At 39.4% G+C, this 11948-nt stretch overlaps 1 protein-coding gene across 1 annotated transcript; it reads left to right on the top strand.

The window, feature by feature from the left end:
- On the top strand, positions 4843-8637 carry LOC104715115 (putative F-box protein At5g38270). The gene is made up of 4 exons (XM_010432557.1): positions 4843-6028; positions 7845-7903; positions 8041-8125; positions 8297-8637. The coding sequence occupies exons 1-4, from the start codon at positions 4843-4845 to the stop codon at positions 8635-8637; spliced, it is 1671 nt and encodes a 556-aa protein (XP_010430859.1).

The following is an 11948-nucleotide window of genomic DNA, read 5'->3' as shown; positions in this document are numbered from 1 at the left end:
AAAAAGAGGAAGGGTTGTTTCATTTGTCTACTATTGTCCACAGGGATTTGTCAATGTAATATGGTCCTAAAACATGTCCACCGAGTTAGAAAATGTTGTCTACCATGATTTAAGGTGTGAAAGTAGTCCATCAACTAAAAATATTATAGTCTATAATATGGTTTTAGTTACAACTTGATAAAGGTCAACAGTTTTACATGTATTGTTGTCTTTTATTGTCCACAATTTTCAAAATTGGTGGAAAACATTGTCGATGAAGATAAAATTTATCCACATGTTTTATCCTAAACAAAAACAACACCAAACATCAAAACTTTTTACGTGAAATCAAACCTCACAAATAGTTTTTTCCTGTGTTTTGTCTTCACTCGCACAGTTCCGACAGTCACTTCCCGGAAGGTCACCCATCCTGAGACTACTCTAGCTTATGCACGCTTAACTCTGGACTTCTCTCAGGACTCTTGACCGAAAAGATTAGTGCACTTTGGTGACATAGGTGGCCAAATCAATTCTTTTAAACCTCTCCGCAAGTCTCTGAAACCGGGGTATCACAATTCACCCACACTAACAGATCGCAACGTCTTTGTTGCACACCAAGACCGTCTCCCCTGACGGTGTTAGCCCACTCGACTCCATACTCATCTGGGTTTGGCTCAGATACCGCTTGTAACTCCCCGACCGCCACCTCTGTGTGGACCCCATGTCCAATCCCAATCCATGGTCACACCTTCCTTAATGGGCCTCACATCCTTTCACTAGACCCGTGAGCCCATTAATATCCGACGGTCGGTTTGTTATATCCGGGAGGCTTTAAAGACTTGTTACCGTCTCTAGAAATCACCACATGATCTTTCCCTGTGTTTTGTCCTCACTGGCACAATTCCAACAGTCACTTCCCGGAAGATCACCCATCCTGAGACTACTCCAACTCTAGTACGCTTAACTCTAGAGTTCTCTCAGGACCCTTGACCGAAAAGATAAGTGCACTTTGGTGACATATGTGGCCAAATCAATTCTTTTAAACCTCTCTGCAAATCTCTGAAACCGGGATGTCACAATTGGTTTGTTGTTCGACCCAATCCAATCTAACCAAGCCTAGATCTGTTCATGAAGTTCCATCTTCTTCTTCTCAATCTCAACTTATTCATCTATAAACACAGAAAGAGAATAACGAGTCAATTGATCCTTGATTCGATGTCGAAGTCTTTAAAATTGAATTCTCATATGCATCGTCACTTGCTGGAGAGGCTTAATCAGTGTTAGAGAAAATAAAATTGATTTGGATGATGTTGAGAGCGTCGTCAGCTACGTCTTGAAAATTTCTTAGAGAACTTTTGTATCCATAGAGATCGACCCATCAAACATTTAGATAAAAGAGAGAGAAATACCTGAAAAAAAAATAAGAAGACAAGAAGAAAGAAGAATGGGTGGAAAAAAAAAATATGATTATTTATAAAGAAAATTAAATTTTTGGTTAAAGACAGTTTGGTCTTTTCAATTAGTCATTGTGATATTGGTGAAAATACATAATCCAATGTGGTAGATTGTAGTTTGCCTACAATATATGGTATTATTGTTAGAAAACTCTAAAGATAATATTATTTTTGTAACTTGATTATTTCATAATGTGAACGAGACCTATCATCGAATTTTTTAAGATGTGGTGCCTCAACTTTTGCATAGCAAACACATCCAAAGACTCTAAGATGATCTACACTCGGTTTCTTGCCCTTGAAAGTCTGGTATGGAGTTTGCATAGTTAAAGCCCTTGTTGCTACTCGATTAATAATATAAGTAGCATGTCTCACCGCTTCTCCCCAAAGATAATTTGGTATCTTCATATGTTTCATAATACTCCTCGTCATCTCAAGTAGTATTCTGTTTCGTTGTTCAACCACACCGTTCTACTGAGGAGTATATGGTGCTGTTAGATGTCTTGTGATGCCTGAGTTGGTACAGAAATCTTGAAACTCTTGAGACATGAACTCTCCTCCTCTATCCGATCGAAACACCTTGATAGTGGTTCCCGTTTCTTGTTCGACCAACTTCTTGAAGTTTTTAAATTTCTCAAACGCATCACTCTTTTCTTTTAGAAGCAGCAACCACCTATAGCGGGAGTGATCATCGATCAAAACAAAGATGTACCTGTTTATTGCAGCTGTAGATGGTGTAATGGGTCCGCAAAGATCTCCGTGTATAAGCTCAAGTACCTTTGATGCATGATATGCTGTAGCTTGAGGAAAAACCTTTCTATTTTGTTTTTCAAGTAAACATGAAGCACACACTTCTTTTTTAATGGGTAAATTTGGTATACCAGCAACAAGCTCTTTCTTCATCATCATCCTCATGGTTTCTAGACCAATGTGGCCTAACCGTGCATGCCACCTTGTGGTCAACAACCTCCATGACTACTTTATAAAGTCAGTTTCTTGATCTATTAGCTCTTACTAACAGATTTCCATTGCGATCATACAACGTTAGGTAATCATCTCTCATCCTAACTTCACATCCCGATTTTGTAGCCTGTCCAAGACTTATGATCTTACTCTTTAAGTCGGGTATAAAATAGACGTCAACTAGTACCTTTTTGTCATCATTCTTGCTTACAAACAGAATTGAGCCCTTTCCATTTATGTCTATACGTGAGTCATCTCCGAATCTTACTTTTCCCGTGACCGTCTCGTCAATCTTAGAGAAGTAATTACGATTTCCAGACATATGATTGCTTGCTCCGTTGTCTAAGTACCAAACGTTACTTGCATCTGTTTATGTTTCGCATTTTTTTGGTTATACGATCTTCTCGTTAAGAAAAACAACTTCATGCATCATTAACTCGTCAGCCTCTTTAGTATCATCATCTTCGGCTACTTGTGCTTCTTGGAGTTTGAGTAACCTATCGGGACAGTTTGATGCATAGTGCCCTGTTTTATCACAACGATAACACACTACTTTGGATATGTCTCGGTCTTGTCTGTATCCTCCATTCTGCTGATTTCCGAAGCGACCTCGTCCCCTACCTCAGCCAACGAGTATTCCGCCTTGACCTCTTCTTCTCCCTGAGCCATAGTTTCCTTGGTAAGATTGTGAATCCATATTAGCATATAGAAGTTTTCCTTGATCATTGGGTTGATCTTCTTCTTCTTCTTCTTCTCGTATTCTCTCTTCATATACTTTTAGCCTTCCTACAATATCTTCGAAGCTCGTGGTGTTTAGATAAAGGACTTGTTCGAGGGATACAATGATATGAATATACTTCCTCCGAGGTAAGCTCACAATGATATGAATATACTTCCTCCGAGGTAAGCTCATAAGAAACTTCTTCACAAGTTTCGGTGCTTCGATACACTCTGCCAAGGCTGCAGATTTCGTGGATAATTCTGAAAGTTTTCCGGCGAATATATCAATGGTGTCAGAGTCTTTCATATTCATCCTATCGAACTCAGAAAACAACGTCTGTAATCTTGCTTCCTTCACCCGGTCTGCTCCAACATATCTTGCTTGTATCGCATCCCAAACAGCTTTGGAGGTGTCAAGGTTTCCGACTTGTAAGATCAAGGCTTCCAGGATGGATTGGAATAAAAGTGCTCTGGCCATGTCATCTTTTCTCCATCGGTTCCTCCTGGCTCGATGACTTTCCACACTTTGTGTACCTTGAGAGTTATTCTCATTCACATTGACCATACCGTGTAGTTGGTGGCGTTGAGCATCAGACATTGTATCGATGAGAAACCTCCTTCCTTAGATGGCAAAACTTCTTCTTTAGGTTTTGTGACAACCCGTCCCGCGGACTCCACTAGCCCACCGCTAGCTGCCCCAACAGACCGTCCGTGGACCCTGCTAGCCCACTGCTAGCCGTCCCAACGGACTCCAAGCTGGCCCTGCAGATCAATTGGTGACAGCTTTTCCTGTGGGAAGGTTGTTAAAGGGTGAGGACTAGGGTTCGAGGAACGTCTGGTGCGCCAATAACCTACTGGTGGATTGGGATATCCACAGTGATGGGTTAGGATCGATGCCCTGCAGGGCCAGCTTGGGGTCCATTGGGACGGCTAGCAGGTTCCACGGACGGTCCGTTGGGGCAGCTAGCGGTGGGCTAGTATAGTCCGCGGGACGGGTTGTCACAGGTTTTGTGGCAACGATTTCACTCATGATTTTGAATGATCAAAGTACTTAGTTCAATATTGCTCTGATACCAAATATTGAATAAGAATTTATATCAAAGATTGTATGTATAAAAGACTCTCTCTTTTATTGCTTTAGAAAACTAACTCAAAAACTAAAATTCTCAACAATCTCTCTTTCAAAGCTCACATAGTGCAATATCTCTGCATCTCCTTTTATTTAAAAACCTTAGAAAACTAACTTATTTTAGATAAATCCTAAAACAAAAGTATGTATATTTAGTTTTTCTCCTAAATATACTTTTCTTAAACTCCAAGCTATTTCAAGCTTACTGCAACATGGATTAGACGGTGGAATGTTAAAATACTCAATCAAAATAGAAATTTCTTAAATTAATGTTTCAATGTAATAATCAGATCTTTTGCACATAAATAACAATAAACCTATTTTAATATATAGAGGATACATAGATAATTAGAATCTACCATCAATTACACCAAATTAAAGGTTAACGACGTCTTTAATTGTATCTAGTACTAGGATTTCACCTACAATTATATTTATCTCAAAATTAAATCGATCGATTTGTTATATATATCGTGTATATATATGAGTATCTTGAAGTTTCGAAGCTGCAGCAATTAGGTTTCCTTTGTTTTTACATCATACAGCCAAAGCCTAGATCTATTAGAGTGCTCAGCAGGTAAGCCGCACACATCACACATGGATACGCCGAACGATTCGTTGAGAGAAAAGGAGAGCCAAAAAGTCTCTGAAAATAAAGATTGGTCCAAGCTTTGCCCAGATCTTTTGCGAAAGATCATCGAAAGCTTGAGCTCCATTGGCTATCACCGAGCAAAAATTGTTTGCTCAGATTGGTATAATGTTTGGAAAACATGTGCAAAGCGACGTCTATGTCCATGGCGGATCATATACCAAGATAAAACTTATAAGCTGTTAGATCCCGGTGAAGAGAAGATTTACACGACACAATACGTCGGACTCTCTGACAATACCTATTGTATGGCTAGCTACGGAAATTGGCTGTTGATGGTAGATTGTCGTCTTGATTTCTATATTTTTAACCTTTTAACATGCGAGAAGATCAATCTTCCTTCAATGGAGACTCTAATACGTGGTGGTGCACAAGTGAGATTCGAGCGATGCGGTGAGTCAGGACGCCGCGAGTGGGGACACTTTGTTGAGCCTTGTCGTAAGGATCATGTGTCGGAAGGCATCTACGGATGCAAACGATCAGGAGCTGTTGTGTGGATAAACGAGAGGACAGGGGATTATTTCGTTGCTTGGATTTTCAAACAGCATTACGTGTTCACATACAAGAAAGGAGATGATTCGTGGTGGAACTGGAATAGTAATTGGCAAACCGGTGGCAAAAATTTAGGTTATCTTGATTTGGCTTATAAGAATAGTAAGCTTTATCTGTATACTACCGATGATCATATCAAGATTATCGATTTCTCTGGAGATTTCCCCAAGGAAGAAACCGAGAATAACCCCTATAAAGATCATCGTTTTTACTATCCTATGATTGCTATGAGTGAAGGCGAATATATTATGAGGAGGAGAATAGCCATTGAGAAATCAGGAGAGGTTTTGGTCATCTTGAATTTAATAAAACGAGAAGAACTTTTCTTTTACATCTTTAAGATGAATCCTGAGAGTGGCAAATGGAAAAGGGTAGCTTCTATTGGAGATGATGAGATGTTGATTTTGGATCATGGGGTTACAATAAGAGCACCGGTTCAAGATGTTGGTGATGGAATAAAGAGTGGTTCGATCTTTTTCGTTGAAGATTGTGATCGTTGGCCACATTATTTTTGCTATTCAGATTGTGGTATCTTTGATATTGCCACAACAAATATTAAATGGCTTAAGGAGTTTCGTGAACGTACGAATAGAAGTCATTGGTTTGCTCCAGGATTTTGATTAGTCTTTTGACGTCATTAGTACTCTTCAATTTTTGTCAAGTGATTTTGTTAATTTTTTTTTTTGTTAATAATTTAACTTTAGCATGAATTGTAATAGAATGCTCAAAGGGTAACAACTCCAAGGAGAAGATTATGTCAGCCGTTTAACTAATGAACTAGCAAATCTAAACTGAACTCAACAGGAAATCTAATCTGATAAGGATAAAGACAAGTTTATGTCAGCCGTTGACTTACAAGTTGTTAAGGTTTAAGAACTTAACAAGCGTCGACACTCTTTTCTGACCATAATAACCAAGAAACTTGCTTTAGACGAAACATAGTCAATGAAGAAAAGATTAAAGCTTGCTGAAAGAAAAGAACACAGGGCAATATAATGAGTTCACGACCCATTAACCAAAGTTACGTCTCGTCGAGGCTTAGCTCGGAATCCATAAGTTTTAGATGGTGTGTACAAACAAAAACAATACAAGTGACATGCCTTATACCGATTCTTGCCCAAGAAAGGAAAACAATAAACAAAGCTTATGGAAAATAAGTTAATTCTCTATTTACCACACCAGTCTACCTCTCACACGTCTCTCTCTCTCCCACTCGCAACCCTAAATCCAAAAGTGATACATATGAAGCGCAATATCCTCCTATACTTATCAACACAAGCTTTATTGGTTGTTAGCCTTTTTCAGTCTTCTGGTTCCAAAAGCTTGACCTACTCAAGTTTAATTTCCATCCACCTCAGTTAATCTTTGTGTTGTCCTTGTTTGATATATGTTTCAAACAACATAAATTTAAAAAGAGAAAAGGATTCATGACTCAAGAGGAAAGCAACATATGATGAGAGTTTGACCAATGACAAATTGACGATAATCTGGGCGGGTTGACCTCGCAGTAAGAATAATTTACTCGAAGAGTGTCTTCGAAGCAGTGTTTTAAAATTGGACCCACCTATCATTCTTGCTGAATTAAAAACTCACATTTAGGTTGAATCGCTACGACCGGTCGATGATCAATACTCTTACGACCCGGATTGAATATAAAAACGGATATTTTCTAATTCACAAGAAATCAAGTCACAAACCTTGGCTTAGTTAGGGATATATATCTAACTCTATGTTATCTTTTCTGACTTTTTGTTGGAAGATAAGATTTGAACAAACAATTTGAAATTATGCTTATTGAATGTATGAATTGGAGTGGTAGTATGTAGTTGGGAGTATTAAAAAAAAGTTTTCTAGGAAAATTGGCCAGACTTGTTTATTTGTATCGATCTTTTCTTTAGTCTGCAGTAATCAAACCATATCAGTTGTTTTAAATTCATGCATAGAAGGTAGAAGTAGTTGTAGAGCAGAGTTTGAGTGAGTGGCCGTTGACCAACAAGGAACTTGTAAAAATATTAGTTCTTGAGAGGTATAGAGCTATCCAGCTATACTATACATGTTAATCAATAAACGTTTTGATCATCAGAACACATTGGAGAGTAACTCCAAGGTACTTAACTGTAACACCGCGGTCCAAAATTTGTATTTTGGAGGTGGGTGTCGAAACCAACAACTTTTCAGTGGGCCAACTTAAGTCAAAACGTTCATTTTATTGTGTTTAGGGTTTGGAAGCCCAAGAGTTTGATATAATAGGTCTATTGTCGACATTCTTAACTTGGTTTTGCCGTTTGTCTCTTCTGCAAAAGGGAGAAAGCTTCCAGAGAGTTCTTGGAGAAGTTATGAGCATGTTCCTGAGAGATCTATTCCTGTGGTTAGAGATCTAAGATTGTGAACGTGTTAGGAGCATGTTGTGGTTCTTTCTTTGGTGGTGTGTTATCTATTTCTCTCTGTTTTGCAAAGGTGAGTGCGTGAACATGGCTTATCTAAGCTAAGATATCTGTTTATGTGATTCTATGAGTTGTGTGATTGATTCCTTTGGGTGTTTATGTGCTTTACGTGACTCATGTGGCTTGGTTTAACTTCTGGGAATGCCTTAGATGCGTGTGAGGTGTTTGGAGGCGGATATCGGAGCTGGACATCAAAGGAGATTGATGCTCGACATCAGTGTCGGTCGACATCAAGGTGAGGACGACGCGTGATGCGGACATCGATCCTACCACCCAAACCATTGAACTAGATCCTGTATCACATCCTGTACCAGAAATACAAGAAGGTCCTATGATGTGACCAAAGGCTAAACAGCTCAGGAAGAAGTTTAAATTAGTCGTGCAAGATATTGTAAAATCCCTAAAGCTGAAGGACGTCAACTATCTGTACCACCATCATTCCGCCACAATGGATATGATCACATTGCCGAGGAAGAGCTTGTTGAAGCCTTCACCCAAATGAGCCTTGATCAAACCAGCTCCTCAGCTATGAAACCTCTTTTGGCAGGTCAAGGAACCCCTAGAAGCCAAGACAAGACATTGGAGCTGCAAGAGACGTGCGATACAAGCTTCACTTCCAAGAGCGATCAAGATAGTGAAGATCAAGACCAAGACATTGAGGACATGGACGAGCATCAAGAGACTGATCATGATACTCTAGAGGAACTCCAGGAAGACCCCTACTTCAAGAAGCAAGCCAACAAATAAGTACAAGACAAGAACCCTGAAGTAGTTCATCGAGTAGTAAGAGAAGTGATTCGGAGAGCATCTATTGGGCCTACATCGCATCTAGGTAAGTTCTATACAATATTTTTGATCTTTGCAGGTCTAATAAGCCCCAACAACGGCTAGAAGACGTGCTCATCACGAGAGTTAAAGTCTGATTAGTATTTTCCTTATTTGTATTATTTTCTTACCAAAAATAATGGTTTTATGTTTGATTTTATTTCTTTTCCTTTGTTGCATTATTTTGCATTTATTTTCGGCCTTAGGGCCAGCTGAATGACTCTTATAAAGTCCCTTTGCAGCATTTGTGCGATTTTTCACCTTTGATATTAATAAAACACTGAATTTTCTTACTTCTTCTTTTTAAGTGTTCTTGAGAGAATAAGCTTGTTCTTTAACTTGTGTGTGAGATTCCTAAAGGATGAGTTCGTATATTGTATTAGAGACCAATCACATCTCTGTGGTGTACTTCGTTCGGCCAACACTTCTCCTTTTACCGATCCTACACAAGAGAAGTGACCGCCATCGTGTCAGATCTACATCATTGACCATCTTTCCTTCACAAGAGAGAAGCGACTGCGAGCTTGTGAAGCCATAATCTCTATCCGGTACAAGTCTCACCACCGAGTCTTGTATCAGCGCGAGGGCTTTGGTAAGTATCGGTCGACACCATGTGAAGGTGTCAGTCGACAGTACTAGGATTTTCGGGGATGTCGAGCAGGTGTCGGTCGACACCAGTTGACCAGTGTTGGTCGACACCTTCCTCAGCAGGCGGCTGATGTTGTGTTTCCTTTGTGTATTGCCTGGTTTGTTTGTTATTTGTTGATTGTGGCATGTAGAGATCTTATTGCTTGTGTGTCTAGCCCAAGAGATGGGAAGATTGTCTCACTAAGTATTTTTGGAAATACTTATGCATCTCTTTTGTGTTACGGTGCATGTAAAGGCAAAGTGTAATTATCAATAAATAAATTATGATATATCAACTCCCCCAGACTTAGCCTTTGCTTGCCCTCAAGCAAAACATAAGCTTAGACATGTGAAAGAGGTTTGAAAACAGGGAACTCACTCAACTGCATGATGATTCTTATTCGCACTCTTCATTTACCTGACTCAAGAACTTACTACTTATACTCAACCATGATAAGCATCAACATTCCTTACTCAAATCCCACAATCCTTTGGAATCTCTGAAATCTCCATTGTCATCTCATTAGTCAATATTAAAGCACAAATAAGGTGAATTCTTACCTTGGGTGTATTGATCAGTGGCATATGGACTCTCTTCAGGCCAAGACATTCTTCTTACATCTCCTTTCCTCTCCCTTTTCTCACTTCCTTTTTTTTTCTTTTTTTTTTTTTTAATCAAAGGTGTAAGCGAATACCGGGGTCATCGGTAATTTACCTACCCCTCGCTTCCAAGCTTTGTGTGATCATTTGACTCAAGAGTAGAATAATGAGGTCACTGGTAATTTACCTACCTCTCTAAACTGATCAAAATCATCTCATCTTTTATTCTCTTTTTTTTTCTAATCTTTTTTTTTTTTTTTTTTAAAGCACTGAAGGGAAGAGAGAGGGGAGACATACTTTGAAAAATTGCACTGTCTTGTATGGCCTGAAGAAGAAGTCTAGTCCACTGATTTCCAACCCCAAAGTAAGAGATTAAGTCCGGTTAAAATCCTGATAAAAGTTGAGACAACGTTAGATCAATCAGATATCCATTGAATAAGGGCTTTCAGGATTGTTGATAAGGCTCATAGTCTTTCTAAGCTTCAGTTCTGAGATCAAGCATAAACAAATAATCATTAGAGTGTTAGCCAAATAAGAGAAATCATTAATCAAGATCATAATTCCCAAAGACAAAAAGAAAAATTTTGAAAAATTTGACTCAAACTTTATGGTTTTGACTGACACAACTGAAACTCAAAAACAGAAATCATAGTTAGTAACTAACCTCCCCCAGACTTAAACAACACTGTCCCCAGTGTTATCAAGTAAGAGGAAAGCAAAAATAAAAATAAAATAAATAAAAATCAAAATCAAAAGAAAAAGAAAAACCTACCAGTGGGTTGCCTCCCACTAAGCGCTTGTTTTCAGTCATTAGCTTGACTGTGTTGGAGCTCAGGCATCCGGAGGAGCAGAACATGGCATTGAAGTCCTCTTCATCCAAGGTGGTGTATAAGCTTTAGGTGCATGAGGCTTGCCAAGGATGTTAGGAACAGGACCAGGGCGGGACTTAGGGATGTGTTTGCTTCTCTTATGTCCTGCAAAATCATCAACATAAGAAACAAGCGCTCTACGATAATCTCGTGGCTTGGTTAACTGCAAAACAGTTTTTATCTCTTTGAAATTCTTGTTGATGATAGGAGGAATTTTAGGAGAAGAAGATGCATACCTTGGCCTTACCTGAGGGCACTGGAGTGTGGATTGATGACTCTTCTGTTTGGGAACAGGTTTCTGACTTGGAGCATCAGTTTTGGACAAGCTTTGTCGCGGTCGTGGAGGGGTGTCGATCGATACCCTCTTGGTGGCATCGATCGACACTGCTTCTGATGCTTGTGAATTTGCTTCTCTGTAGCTTATCTGAGCAATCTTCTCAACAGAAAACGTCTGTCCATCAATGGTAGGAGCTCTCCTCAGTTTATCCATCTCAAAACTCATACTCAAACCATCCACATTCAGTTCTATGTGTCCCTTCTGCACATCAATGACTGCATCAGCTGTAGCCAAGAAAGATCTTCCTAAGATGAGTTGGATCTTTAGGCTCTGTATCATACTTCAGCACCATAAAGTCAGTGGGAATCATGAAGTTGCCAACCTTAACTGGAATATCCTCTAAAACACCTTCAGGAGTTCTTCGGGATCGATCAGCCAAGATAAGAGAAATCTGAGTTGGCTTGAATTCTGTCATCCCAAGTCTCACAGCAACAGAATGTGGCATCAAGTTGATGCTAGAACCAAGGTCACAAAGTGAGTGTGCAAACCTTCCTGTGAAGATAGAGCAATCAAGTACAAAGCTTCCAGGATCTGGTAACTTCTCTGCAGTCCTACATTGAATGATTGCACTCACTTCCTTAGAGACAACCACTTCCTGCTTTCACTCCTTCTTCTTCTGAACAGGCTGGTTCAACAGAATTGCACTGACATCTTTTGTAAGAAGTGCTCCTTCTTCAGGGCTCAAACCATTGGATACCATTCTCTTCACATACCGCTTAAGAGGTGGTGAAAGCTTTACTGCATCAATTAAAGGCATCTCAATCATCACCTTGTCCATCATTGCTTTGCATCTAGCTTCC

Source organism: Camelina sativa, chromosome 9, assembly GCF_000633955.1.
Source record: "Camelina sativa cultivar DH55 chromosome 9, Cs, whole genome shotgun sequence".
NCBI lineage: Eukaryota > Viridiplantae > Streptophyta > Magnoliopsida > Brassicales > Brassicaceae > Camelina > Camelina sativa.
The sequence above is the reverse complement of the archived record's forward strand: the minus strand, read 5'-3'. Positions and strand labels throughout refer to the sequence as shown.

Bases quoted from the DNA above. Each gene is read 5' to 3' on its own strand.
- LOC104715115 (XM_010432557.1), top strand. From the start codon at position 4,843: ATGGATACGCCGAACGATTCGTTGAGAGAAAAGGAGAGCCAAAAAGTC. The intron at 7,904-8,040 runs GTGAGTGCGTGA...GGAATGCCTTAG, and splicing joins TTTCTCTCTGTTTTGCAAAG to ATGCGTGTGAGGTGTTTGGA. The intron at 8,126-8,296 runs GTGAGGACGACG...AAATCCCTAAAG, and splicing joins CAGTGTCGGTCGACATCAAG to CTGAAGGACGTCAACTATCT.